General features: G+C 44.6%; 1 protein-coding gene across 1 annotated transcript; it reads left to right on the forward strand.

The window, feature by feature from the left end:
- Positions 1-952: 952 nt before the first annotated feature.
- LOC311106572 (acyl-coenzyme A thioesterase 1-like) lies at positions 953-4,165 on the forward strand. The gene is made up of 3 exons (XM_084148952.1): positions 953-1,679; positions 2,278-2,483; positions 3,021-4,165. The coding sequence occupies exons 1-3, from the start codon at positions 1,136-1,138 to the stop codon at positions 3,633-3,635; spliced, it is 1,365 nt and encodes a 454-aa protein (XP_084005078.1). The 5' UTR covers positions 953-1,135; the 3' UTR covers positions 3,636-4,165.
- Positions 4,166-14,015: the final 9,850 nt, after the last annotated feature.

Genomic DNA, 14,015 nt, shown 5'->3' on the forward strand with positions numbered 1-14,015 from the left:
CTTTTATACTGATAACAAGTTCAAACAGGTGCCATGATTTTTTTTCCTCAATTTGTCTGTCATAGTTGACGTATACCTATGATGACAATTACAGGCCTCTCTCATCTTTTTAAGTGGGAGAACTTGCACAATTGGTGGCTGACTAAATACTTTTTTCCCCCACTGTACACCTTTTTGGGTTGTAGTCCGCCATAAAACCCACAGAAGAAGAAGGAAGAATACATTACGTTGTTACAGGTGTCAAGTTTATGGGCATGTGGCAGCAGTGTGTAGGAGGGAGGTTCCTAGGTGTGAGAAGGAATGTGTAGCATTGGGGAAAGTAGTGGTGTGTGTTAATAATAGGGGTGCCCATGGGGCTGGGGATCAGAAATGTCCCGTGCGAGAGAGGCAGGTTGAGGTTTCCAGGGTTAGAGTTGTGCAGAAGTTGTCATATGCTGAGGCAGTGAAGAAAGTACATGAAGATGGGTCCTGAGAGGAGTGGTGTGAGTAGTAGATCTGTACCAGTACAGAGGGATAGGCCAACAAGTGATATATGTTTCAGTAAGATTGGATTTTTTGCATTTATAGCAATGGTTATCAACTGTACTGCAGGGATGGAACGTAAGTCGCAGAAAATAGAGGTTGTGGTGGCAGCTGCAGAGAGGGATTTGGGTGTGCGAGACTTGACATCAGTAGAGTTACAGGGTGTGTTAAGTGGTGGTGTTCCATCCTTTCAGGTTGTTGGCCTGAAGTAGGACTAAATACATTTAAATAGTGGAGTAGGGTGGTGTTATTTGATATATATATATATATTTTTTTTTGTGAGTGTAGTGTTAGATGGTAGGGATTTGTTTATTTAATTTATTTTTTCAGGCAAAGTATAAGGGAGTTGTACTCCAGTCTAGTAGGTGGCGGTAAAGCAACATTTATTGGATGCCACGAAGAAGAAGAAGAAACGATCAAACTGTCAGCCCCAACGAATCGACGCATTTGACCTTAAATAGATGACTTTGAAAACAACGGTTTGTTATCTTGGAGGCTGTGTCAAGTTAATATTATAGCTGAAAGTATCGCAACGGAAAAATACTGAACAAAGTGCAGCGACGGTAGTAGTTGCTGGCATTCTTTTGGAAATAAAATAAAAATAGTTGGAGTCATGTTTGCCCAATGGTGGTGTCGGGATGTTCTCTCAAAAACAAAACCATCGTTTCTACGGTTTCACACAACATCAATGCGGTCGATTTCGCAACAGGTTCGCGTCCGGCTTCTCCCCAGCCCTCGCTGTTTATTCGACGAACCGGTGCACGTGAAGGTAGATGGGCTTTCTCCGCACCAGAAAGTGGGGTTGAGGTCCAAACTCAGGGACGATAAAGGGATCATCTTCAGAGCTTCCGCTCTGTACTCCGCAGATTCTAAAGGACAGGTGGACCTGTGCCTCTCTCCCTCGTTGGGCGGAAGTTATACAGGAGTTGAACCCATGGGCTTGTTTTGGGCCATGACGCCCGAGACTCCACACAGCAGACTATTGAAAAAGAATGTGTTGGGTTCAATTATGGTTGATGTAGACGCGCTGCATGAGGACACAGGTGAGATCTTGGCATCAAAGACCAACGAGAGGCAGTTCATGACGGAAGGGATGAGGAGGATACCGTTGGGCTTGAAAAATGGGAGAATTCGGGGAACCCTCTTTCTACCACCGGGTTAGTTGTGTAGGCTTGGTTTATCCATTAATGTGATCAATACAACAACAACAACAACAACAACAACAACAAGCTTTCTATTGCATTTGTCCCCAGTTTCGTCATGCATTTCTGAATTGTATGTAGTTTCTAATTTCTCTCCTATCGCATCTTTCTCTCATCTATCTTTTATCTCGCACAGATGCTTGAAAGTGTGCTTAACATTATGTTGTGAGTCCTCCTCAGAAAAACAAAAATTACACTTGTAGTATAGGGCTTTGTATTAGGCTACACAACTTTGCATCATAGACACACAAAACAGAATGTACATACATTTATCAATCTCTCGCTATTTCTTGGCAGGGGACGTTGGGCCAGTAACCGAAAGGTCGCAGGTTTGAATCACCATTACACGCACATTAATCTTGAGCAAGGCAATTAACCCCCAACAACTGCTCCCCAGGCACCAATGATGTGGATGTCGATTAAGGCAGCCCCCCGTACCTCTCTAATTCACAGGGGCTGGGTTAAATGCGGAAGATACATTTAGGTTGAATGCATTCAGTTGTGCAACTGACTAGGTATCCCTCTTCCCCCTCTCCTATTGCCCCACCCTCAGGGCCAGGTCCATTTCCTGGTATACTGGATGTGTATACTCTGGGTGGAGGTATATCCGAGGTCCGGGCCAGTCTGCTGGCTAACAAAGGCTTTGTGGTTCTGGCGCTGGGCTACTATGGCTTCCAGGACCTGCCCAAAACCATGTCCAAAAACTTAGACCTGGAGTACTTTGAAGAGGCCATCACATTCCTGAGGAGACAGCCACAGGTTGGTGTAGGAAGGTGTGCAAGGCCCGTATTCATAAAGCATCTCGGATTAAGAGTGCTGATCTAGGATCAGGCTCTTCGTGTCCATATAATGTCGAGCACTCTTACGCGTCGTGAATATGGCCTATTTGTTCTATCAAAAGAAAAATGCCACGTTGAGGTTCCTCTCACTGGACTTCAATATTTTGTTAGCTGTGTAACTGCTGCCATCTAGTGGCTGCTGTTTGTCTACACATCATATCAACTAAGCAGCCAAACTCATGACACTGGCAACATAACATCATAACACTCTTCATGTGTTCAGTTTAATCCTCTATTTATTGCTTTGTCAAAACCAGTTTACTTTGATTGTCTGTAATGATTTTAAGTCTCTTAGCAAACCTCTGTAGCTCAATTGGTAGAGCACGGCGCTTGTAACGCCAGGGTAGTGGGTTCGATCCCCGGGACCACCCATACACAAAAATGTATGCACACATGACTGTAAGTCGCTTTGGGTAAAAGCGTCTGCTAAATGGCATATTATTGTATTTTCCTTTAGGTCCAGGGTCCAGGAATAGGAATCCTGTCCATCTCTAAGAGTGGCGAACTGGCTCTGTCCATGGCCTCTTTTCTCTCTGGCGTCTCAGCGACAGCCTGGATCAATGGCTGCAACGCTAATGTCATGATACCACTGCACTACAAAGACCTCGTCATCCCTCCCCTCATGCCTGTCCTAGAGAACATCACCCTCACACCGTCCAGCCTTCTCAACATCCGAGACACCATTCCGGCTCAGACAACAGAAAGGAACCGCGGTTCCGTGATCCCGATAGAACGTTCCGGTTCTAGGTTCCTCTTCGCTGCCTCTGAGGACGACATGAACTGGAACAGCTGTCTCTTCGCCCAGCAGGCCGCCGCCCAGCTGAGGCATCATGGGAAGGAGAACTTTGAGGTGGTGACGTACCCCAGGGCGGGGCATTTCCTGGAGGTGCCCTACATGCCCCACTACCCTTCTGGCTTCCATGCTGTGCTGGGTAAAGTGGTGGTGTTTGGGGGAGAGGCTAAAGCCAACCATGAGGCTCAGCTGGACCTGTGGAGGAGGGTCCAGGAGTTCTTCAGGACACACCTGAAGGACAGCAGCAACACTGCCCAGAAAGCCAAAGCCAGGCTGTAACACTAAGAGAATGGCTGTGTTCTTTGCAGACGCCTGCCAGATCTCAACGTTTGGATAGATATTTAACATATCAGCTAACCACATCATATCATATCATGGGTGGTCCTCTGTAGCTCAGCTGGTAGAGCACGGCGCTTGTAACGCCAAGGTAGTGGGTTCGATCCCCGGGACCACCCATACACAAAAAAAGAAAAAAAAAAAAGAAGGTATGCACGCATGACTGTAGGTCGCTTTGGATAAAAGCGTCTGCTAAATGGCATATTATTATTATTATTATTATCATATAGTAATCTGATGCCCGACAGTTTAGTCGATGACGTGGCACACAACCATTGGTTAATGCAATGTAGTCAGCCTGGAACGCAACTAAAATATCCAATAGGAGACGAGTATGATGAATGAACCTGTGAGTGTGCTGCTGTGCTTTATTGAACTGGAATCTGTTAACAATAGTTGGTGTTATTTGGTCTGCTGTGGGACATACCATACTATATGCCTTTTTAAGATCATAAATGATTTTACGGTGTGAAGACATTTGTTAATGTTGCTTAATTCCATGTTATGATGAGTTTTGTGGTATCAAGTAAGAGAATAGTTAAAGACTTACATGGAGAGTTGATTGAAAGTATTTAATATTGCGGTACCGGGTTCACATAACTTTGCTTTACAGAGAGAAGGCTACTGAGACAGACAGTGATGTGGCACTCAGTGGTGAGGCTGAGGCAGGCTGCAGAGAGAGAGAGAGAGAGAGAGAGCGAGAGAGAGCGAGAGAGAGCGAGAGAGAGAGAGAGAGAGAGAGAGAGAGAGAGAGAGAGAGAGAGAGAGAGAGAGAGAGAGAGAGAGAGAGAGAGAGAGAGAGAGAGAGAGAGAGAGAGAGAGAGAGAGAGAGAGAGAGAGAGAGAGAGAGATGAACAAATGGAGAGAGAGATATGAACAAATGGAGGTAGTGTAGGTGTCCCTCCCTGTGGACTGGTAAGTGTCAGGGAGAGTGTCCCTCCCTGTGGACTGGTAAGTGTCAGGGAGAGTGTCCCTCCCTGTGGACTGGTAAGTGTCAGGGAGAGTGTCCTTCCCTGTGGACTGGTAAGTGTCAGGGAGAGTGTCCCTCCCTGTGGACTGGTAAGTGTCAGGGAGAGTGTCCCTCCCTGTGGACTGTCAGTTATGTTGGCTGCAGCTCAGAACAGAGAGCTCTGCAGGAGAGACAGAGACACCACCAGGAACCAATTACTGCCTCTCTGCACCACGTTTTCATATTTTTTTATCTGGAACAATAACATTATTTCCAGATGTAAAGGTCTGTTAGGCGGATCACACGGTTCTCCCCCTGTGTGTGGCTTTACATGTGCATAAAGAAAGACTAATATGCACAGTGTACAGGCTGCTCCTGTGATTTATACCTGCACCAACATTTCAGCAGTAATAGCCTTTGTCATTCAGAACCAACCCTTAGCAGCCTCTAAACCAGGGGTGGGCAAACCTTTTGGCTCGAGGGCCACGTCGGAATTTAGAAATCAACGGAGGGCCACACAGATTATTTTGTCAAAATCAATTTGTGGCCTAGAAAAAGGGCAGTTCCCTGAACATGCAGTGCCTTGGGAAAGTATTCAGACCCCTTCCCCTTTTTCCACATTTTGTTACGTTACAGCCTCATTTTAAAATGGATTAAATAAATACAAATCCTCATCAATCTACACACAATATCCCATAATGACAAAGCGAAAACAGGCTTTTAGACTTGTTTGCAAATTTTAATTTACAAAATAAAAAACTGAAATACCTTATTTACATAAGTATTCAGACCCTTTGCTATGAGACTCGAAATTGAGCTCAGGCGCATCCTGTTTCCACGGATCATCCTTGAGATGTTTCTACAACTTGATTGGAGTCCACCTGTGGTAAATTCAATTGATTGGACACGATTTGGAAAGCCACACACCTGTCTATATTAGGTCCCACAGGTGACAGTGCATGTCAGAGCAAAAGTAGCCTATCCCACACAGCTACTCTAGTAGCCTATCCCACACAGCTACTCTAGTAGCCTATCCCACACAGCTACTCTAGTAGCCTATCCCACACAGCTACTCTAGTAGCCTATCCCACACAGCTACTCTAGTAGCCTATCCCACACAGCTACTCTAGTAGCCCATCCCACACAGCTACTCTAGTAGCCTATCCCACACAGCTACTCTAGTAGCCTATCCCACACAGCTACTCTAGTAACCTATCCCACACAGCTACTCTAGTAACCTATCCCACACAGCTACTCTAGTAACCTATCCCACAGCTACTCTAGTAGCCTATCCCACACAGCTACTCTAGTAGCCTATCCCACACAGCTACTCTAGTAACCTATCCCACAGCTACTCTAGTAGCCTATCCCACACAGCTACTCTAGTAGCCTATCCCACACAGCTACTCTAGTGGCCTATCCCACACAGCTACTCTAGTGGCCTATCCCACACAGCTATAATGTCTCTCAGATTATCCGGCTTCTCCCCAGCAATTCAAAATGTATTGAAAGTGCATCATAGCAAGGTCTCCCGTGTAGCTCAGTTGGTAGAGCATGGCACTTGCAACGCCATGGTTGTGGGTTCGATTCCCACGGGGGGGCCAGTATGAAAAATGTAGGTCGCTCTGGATAAGAGCGTCTGCTAAATGATGTAAATGTAAATAGATCAAATATTTAAAGTGCATTATAGCAAGGTCCAGATACACTTCACAGGGAATAGATGACTTTATAGTATACCTTTTTTCAAGATGAGTGATGAGAAGGGAATAGTCCAGCCCATCGGGTATCTCACTACACCCCCATATGCCATGTCTTGAAATATGCAGACAGATGGATTAAAAGTAAATTTACATTGTAATACTTCTGACAGCCAACTTCCTAGCTCCGCCCACAAATTCCTGACTTCATAGCATTCCCAGAAAGCATGGATTATTGAGTCATCATTAGTTTTACACTTGAGACATGACTCTACCGTTGTGTTGTAGAATATGTGAATTTTGTCTCTTGTATAATACATTCTATACATTAGTTTATACTGGATTAAGCGTAAATCTTCGTTAACTGTAATTACGTAAGTTATGCTGCAACATTCCTTCTATCTTGTGCCAACATCAGTTCTTTTTAATTCTTGGTTCCAATAGTTTATATTTTTTTCAAAGAGATTGTCAGTTGGATATGCTCTCTGTAAGGTTTGGTATATCATCCCTATCATATGAATATCCTTCTCTGACTCAAATAAGATTCCCTCAAGGTTGCTCTGATGTCCAAAAGATTTCAAATCGAAATTTCGTGATATGTCATTTTTAAGTTGCATGTATTTGAAACTTTCTACATTGATCAGTCCAAAATTACTTTTGAATTCTATTATGGAAATCAATTTATTTCCTGTTACCAAGTCAATTAGTTTTCCATGTGGACCAATTTATCAGTGAAAGGTTGTGTTTTTAGGGAGTGATATTGGTTCTTGTGAAATATGTTTAATTTTCTTCCATATTGTCATAGTGTTCTTAACTATGAAGTTGTTAATGTTCTTAGCTTTATCCTTTGAAAATAGACACGTAAAAATATTCTGGGGCTGAGCATTCGCATCTTCAATATGTACCCATTGTTCCTCTTTAGTGCATTTAACTATATGTCACGAGTAAAAGCCTTGGGTAGCGAATTGATACAATTCCAAGTCTGGAAGGTTAAAGGTTAAAACCACCTTCAGACTTTGTATACACACATTCACCCTCCCTCACTCTCCCTTTCATATGCACAGACACATACCCACACATTCACCCTCCCTCACTCTCCCTTTCATATGCACAGACACATACCCACTCACACCCCCTCGCCCACATACACGCATCCAATTATTGACAATTATTGACTTACATGCTATATTTCCTCTTTTTATATTGTATTTTTAGTGTCCATGTATCTCATTGGCATCGGCTAACTCGTTACTTCCTAGAGAAGAACAGTTACTTGGGGGACAATAGAGTCTAAATTGTATTGGGGGGAGGGGGAAGGAATATTGTCTCAATTTACGATAAGCTGGTCTTGGGCGTCACTGTATGTAGCATAGTGTGCTTATCTGTATTTTTCTGCTTCTGCTTCTCCTCAGGGCACTGGGTTCTCTTTCAACTGGAAAGGTTTCCTGCAGCTTGTTCAGGGCTTCATCAGCGCTTGTGAACTCCATTCTCTGTGTTCCCTTCCACACCCACAGTACTGCCGGGAATCAGAGTTGAGACTTGATTATTTTTTTCCTCCAGTGACTGTCTGATCGAAAATAATTGCTTCCGTTTTTTTCCTCAGTCTAGCAGACAGGTCCTGGACAAATCAAATGGACTGGCCCCGGACCTTTGATCTCCTTTCCCCCCTGTGCCTTCAGAATGTTGACTTTGGTCTGATAGTTCCACAGCTTAAATGACCATGTGAGGGTATTTAGTGCTCTTCTGCTTCACGCCAATCTGATGGCATCGCTCCAGATCCTCCGCTGACACATCCACGCCAAGCTCCTCCGGTATCAGGTCCCCTTTTTCCTCGTCCTCCGGTAAGGACAATATTCTCATATTATTTTGTCTCAATCTGTTTTCTAGCTGATCAAGTTAATCTTCTAAAGTTTGCCCCATTGTTTCCAGAAGTCCAATGTTGTTGTCTCTGTTTCATTCGCTAGGAATGCATTTGTGAGACAAAACTCATATGCTAATTATAGCATTTGTTAGTTAAGAATTAAATGTAGCAATGTTTATTTCCAAACATTGTTTGAGAAAACCAGTTTGACCCAATAAAGTTTCAGCCCAATCAGTCAGGATTTGATACTGGCATTGTACCAAACGGCACCAATATCAGCAAGACTACACAATGATCTTTTCAACTTGTCTTAGTCATGAAATATCTAAGACACATTTATATTAAGTGTCCAGCAGAAGCACATTTTATCAGACCATTATTACTTTTGAAAACTCTTATCTTTTAGAGTTTCTCATGTGTCTGTCACTGCAGGGATTCGAACCCTGGCCTTCAATCAATCAATCAATTTTATTTTATATAGCCCTTCTTACATCAGCTAATATCTCGAAGTGCTGTACAGAAACCCAGCCTAAAACCCCAAACAGCTAGTAATGCAGGTGTAGAAGCACGGTGGCTAGGAAAAACTCCCTAGAAAGGCAAAACCTAGGAAGAAACCTAGAGAGGAACCAGGCTATGAGGGGTGGCCAGTCCTCTTCTGGCTGTGCCGGGTGGAGATTATAACAGAACCATGCCAAGATGTTCAAAAATGTTCATAAGTGACAAGCATGGTCAAATAATAATCAGGAATAAATCTCAGTTGGCTTTTCATAGCCGATCATTAGAGTTTAAAACAGCAGGTCTGGGACAGGTAGGGGTTCCATAACCGCAGGCAGAACAGTTTAAACTGGAATAGCAGCAAGGCCAGGCGGACTGGGGATAGCAAGGAGTCACCACGGCCGGTAGTCCCGACGTATGGTCCTAGGGCTCAGGTCTCTCAGTTGGCTTTTCATAGCCGATCATTTAGAGTTGAAAACAGCAGGTCTGGGACAGGTAGGGGTTTCGTAGCCGCAGGCAGAACAGTTGAAACTGGAATAGCAGCAAGGCCAGGCGGACTGGGGGCAGCAGGGTGTCATCATGCCCGGTAGTCCTGACGTATGGTCCTAGGGCTCAGGTTCTCAGAGAGAAAGAGAGAACGAGAGAATTAGAGAGAGCATACTTAAATTCACACAGGACACTGGATAAGACAGGAGAAGTACTCCAGGTATAACCAACTAACCCCAGCCCCCCGACACATAAACTACTGCAGCATAAATACTGGAGGCTGAGACAGGAGCGGTCCGGAGACACTGTGGCCCCATCCGAAGAAACCCCCGGACAGGGCCAAACAGGAAGGATATAACCCCACCCACTCCGCCAAAGCACAGCCCCCGCACCACTAGAGGGATATCCCCAACCACCAACTTACAATCCTGAGACAAGGCCGAGTATAGCCCACAGAGGTCTCCACCACAGCACAAACCAAGGGGGGGGGGGGGCGCCAACCCAGACAGGAAGATCACGTCAGTAACTCAACCCACTCAAGTGACGCACCCCTCCCAGGGACGGCATGAAAGAGCACCAGCAGGCCAGTGACTCAGCCCCTGCAACAGGGTTAGAGGCAGAGAACCCCAGTGGAGAGGGGAACCGGCCTGGCAGAGACAGCAAGGGCTGTTCGTTGCTCCAGCCTTTCCGTTCACCTTCACACTCCTGGGCCAGACTACACTCAATCATATGACCTACTGAAGAGATAAGTCTTCAGTAAAGACTTAAAGGTTGAGACCGAGTCTGCGTCTCTCACATGGGTAGGCAGACTGTTCCATAAAAATGGAGATCTATAGGAGAAAGCCCTGCCTCCCGCTGTTTGCTTAGAAATTCTAGGGACAATTAGGAGGCCTGCGTCTTGTGACCGTAGCGTACGTATTGGTATGTACGGCAGGACCAACTCGGAAAGATAGGTAGGAGCAAGCCCATGTAACGCTTTATAGGTTAACAGTAAAACCTTGAAATCAGCCCTTGCCTTAACAGGAAGCCAGTGTAGGGAAGCTAGCACTGGAGTAATATGATCAAATTTCTTGGTTCTAGTCAGGATTCTAGCAGCCGTATTTAGCACTAACTGAAGTTTATTTAGTGCTTTATCCGGGTAGCCGGAAAATAGAGCATTGCAGTAGTCTAATCTAGAAGTAACAAATGCATGGATTAATTTTTCTGCATCATTTTTGGACAGAAAATTTCTGATTTTTGCAATGTTACGTAGATGGAAAAAAGCTGTCCTTGAAACAGTCTTGATATGTTCGTCAAAAGAGAGATCAGGGTCAAGAGTAACGCCTAGGTCCTTCACAGTTTTATTTGAGACGACTTTACAACCATCAAGATGAATTGTCAGATTTAACAGAAGATCTCTTTGTTTCTTGGGACCTAGAACAAGCATCTCTGTTTTGTCCGAGTTTAAAAGTAAAAAGTTTTCAGCCATCCACTTCCTTATGTCTGAAACACAGGCTTCTAGCGAGGGCAATTTTGGGGCTTCACCATGCTTCATTGAAATGTACAGCTGTGTGTCATCCGCATAGCAGTGAAAGTTAACATTATGTTTTCGAATAACATCCCCAAGAGGTAAAATATATAGTGAAAACAATAGTGGTCCTAAAACGGAACCTTGAGGAACACCGAAATGTACAGTTGATTTGTCGGAGGACAGACCATTCACAGAGACAAACTGATATCTTTCCGACAGGTAGGATCTAAACCAGGCCAGAACTTGTCCGTGTAGACCAATTTGGGTTTCCAGTCTCTCCAAAAGAATGTGGTGATCGATGGTGTCAAAGGCAGCACTAAGGTCTAGTAGCACGAGGACAGATGCAGAGCCTCGGTCTGACGCCATTAAAAGGTCATTTACCACCTTCACAAGTGCAGTCTCAGTGCTATGATGGGGTCTAAAACCAGACTGAAGCATTTCGTATACATTGTTTGTCTTCAGAAAAGCAGTGAGTTGCTGCGCAACAGCTTTTTCTAAAATTTTTGAGAGGAATGGAAGATTCGATATTGGCCGATAGTTTTTTATATTTTCCGGGTCAAGGTTTGGCTTTTTCAAGAGAGGCTTTATCACTGCCACTTTTAGTGAGTTTGGTACACATCCGGTGGATAGAGAGCTGTTTATTATGTTCAACATAGGAGGGCCAAGCACAGGAAGCAGCTCCTTCAGCAGTTTAGTAGGAATAGGATCCAGTATGCAGCTTGAAGGTTTAGAGGCCATGATTATTTTCATCATTGTGTCAAGAGATATAGTACTAAAACACTTAAGTGTCTCTCCCGATCCCAGGCCCTCGCAGAGCTGTGCAGATCCAGGACAGCTAAGCCCTGGAGGAATACGCAGATTCAAAGAGGAGTCCGTAATTTGCTTTCTAATGGTCATGATCTTTTCCTCAAAGAAGTTCATGAATTTATCACTGCTGAAGTGAAAACCATCCTCTCTTAGGGAATGCTGCTTTTTAGTTAGCTTTGCAACAGTATCAAAAAGAAATTTTGGATTGTTCTTATTTTCCTCGATTAATTTGGAAAAGTAGGATGATCGAGCAGCAGTGAGGGCTCTTCGGTACTGCACGGTACTGTCTTTCCAAGCTAGTCGGAAGACTTCCAGTTTGGTGTGGCGCCATTTCCGTTCCAATTTCCTGGAAGCTTGCTTCAAAGCTCGGGTATTTTCTGTATACCAGGGAGCTAGTTTCTTATGACAAATGTTTTTCGTTTTTAGGGGTGCAACTGCATCTAGGGTATTGTGCAAGGTTAAATTTAGTTCCTCAGTTAAGTGGTTAACTGATTTTTGTCCTCTGACGTCCTTGGGTAGGCAGAAGGGGTCTGGAAGGGCATCAATGAATTTTTGTGTTGTCTGAGAATTTATAGCACGACTTTTGATGCTCCTTGGTTGGGGTCTGAGCAGATTATTTGTTGCGATTGCAAACGTAATAAAATGGTGGTCCGATAGTCCAGGATTTTGTGGAAAAACATTAAGATCTACAACATTTATTCCATGGGACAAAACTAGGTCCAGAGTATGACTGTGGCAGTGAGTAGGTCCAGAGACATGTTGGACAAAACCCACTGAGTCGATAATGGCTCCGAAGGACTTTTGGAGTGGGTCTGTGGACTTCTCCATGTGAATATTAAAATCACCAAAAATTAGAATATGATCTGCTATGACTACAAGGTCTGATAGGAATTCAGGAAACTCAGAGAGGAACGCTGTATATGGCCCAGGAGGCCTGTAAACAGTAGCTATAAAAAGTGATTGAGTAGGCTGCATAGATTTCATGACTAGAAGCTCGAAAGATGAAAACGTCATTTTTTTTTTTGTAAATTGAAATTTGCTATCGTAAATGTTAGCAACACCTCCGCCTTTGCGGGATGCACGGGGAATATGGTCACTAGTGTAACCAGGAGGTGAGGCCTCATTTAACACAGCAAATTCATCAGGCTTAAGCCATGTTTCAGTCAGGCCAATCACATCAAGATTATGATCAGTGATTAGTTCATTGACTATGACTGCCTTTGAAGTGAGGGATCTAACATTAAGTAACCCTATTTTGAGATGTGAGGTATCACGATCTCTTTCAATAATGGCAGGAATGGAGGAGGTCTTTATCCTAATAAGATTGCTAGGGTGGACACCACCATGTTTAGTTTTGCCCAACCTAGGTCGAGGCACAGACACAGTCTCAATGGGTATGGCTGAGCTGACTACACTGACTATGCTATTGGCAGACTCCACTAAGCTGGCAGGTTGGCTAACAGCCTGCTGCCTGGCCTGCACCCTATTTCACTGTGGGGCTAAAGGAGTTAGAGCCCTATCTATGTTGGTAGATAAGAGGAGAGCACCCCTCCAGCTAGGATGGAGTCCGTCACTCCTCAGCAGGTCAGGCTTGATCCTGTTTGTGGGTGAGTCCCAGAAAGAGGGCCAATTATCCACAAATGTTATCTTTTGGGAGGGGCAGAAAACAGTTTTCAACCAGCGATTAAGTGCTGAGACTCTGCTGTAGAGCTCGTCACTTCCCCTAACTGGGAGGGGGCCAGAGACAATTACTCGATGCCGACACATCTTTCTAGCTGATTTACACGCTGAAGTTATGTTGCACTTGGTGACCTCTGACTGTTTCATCCTAACATCGTTGGTGCCGACGTGGATAACAATATCTCTATACTCTCTACACTCGCCAGTTTTAGCTTTAGCCAGCACCATCTTTAGATTAGCCTTAACGTCGGTAGCCCTGCCCCCTGGTAAACAGTGTATGATCGCTGGGTGATTCGTTTTAAGTCTAATACTGCGGGTAATGGAGTCGCCAATGACTAGGGTTTTCAATTTGTCAGAGCTAATGGTGGGAGCCTTCGGCGTCTCAGACCCCGTAACGGGAGGAGTAGAGACTAGAGAAGACTCAGACTCAGACTCCGACTCGCTACATAATGGGGAAAACCGGTTGAAGGTTTCTGTCGGCTGAATGAGCGACACCGGTTGAGCATTCCAACAGTATTTCCCTCCAGAAGCCATGAGAAAGTTGTCCGGCTGCAGGGACTGTGCGGGGGGAGTTATACTAACGTTACTGTCTGTACTTACTGGTGGCACAGACGCTGTTTCTTCCTTTCCTACACTGATAATACTCTTGCCTAACGATTGCGTCTGAAGCTGGGCTTGTAGCACAGCTATTCTCGCCGTAAGGCGAGAATTCTCCTGTATATTATGAGTACAGCGACTGCAATTAAAAGACATCATGTTAATGTTACTACTTAGCTTCGGCTGTTGAAGATGTTGATGAGCCATGTCCAGATAAAGCGTCCGGAGTGAAAAAGTTGAA

This window comes from Coregonus lavaretus, assembly GCF_964263955.1.
Source record: "Coregonus lavaretus genome assembly, chromosome: 31".
Lineage (NCBI taxonomy): Eukaryota > Metazoa > Chordata > Actinopteri > Salmoniformes > Salmonidae > Coregonus > Coregonus lavaretus.

Bases quoted from the DNA above. Each gene is read 5' to 3' on its own strand.
- LOC311106572 (XM_084148952.1), top strand. From the start codon at position 1,136: ATGTTTGCCCAATGGTGGTGTCGGGATGTTCTCTCAAAAACAAAACCA. The intron at 1,680-2,277 runs GTTAGTTGTGTA...CCCCACCCTCAG, and splicing joins AACCCTCTTTCTACCACCGG to GGCCAGGTCCATTTCCTGGT. The intron at 2,484-3,020 runs GTTGGTGTAGGA...ATTTTCCTTTAG, and splicing joins TCCTGAGGAGACAGCCACAG to GTCCAGGGTCCAGGAATAGG.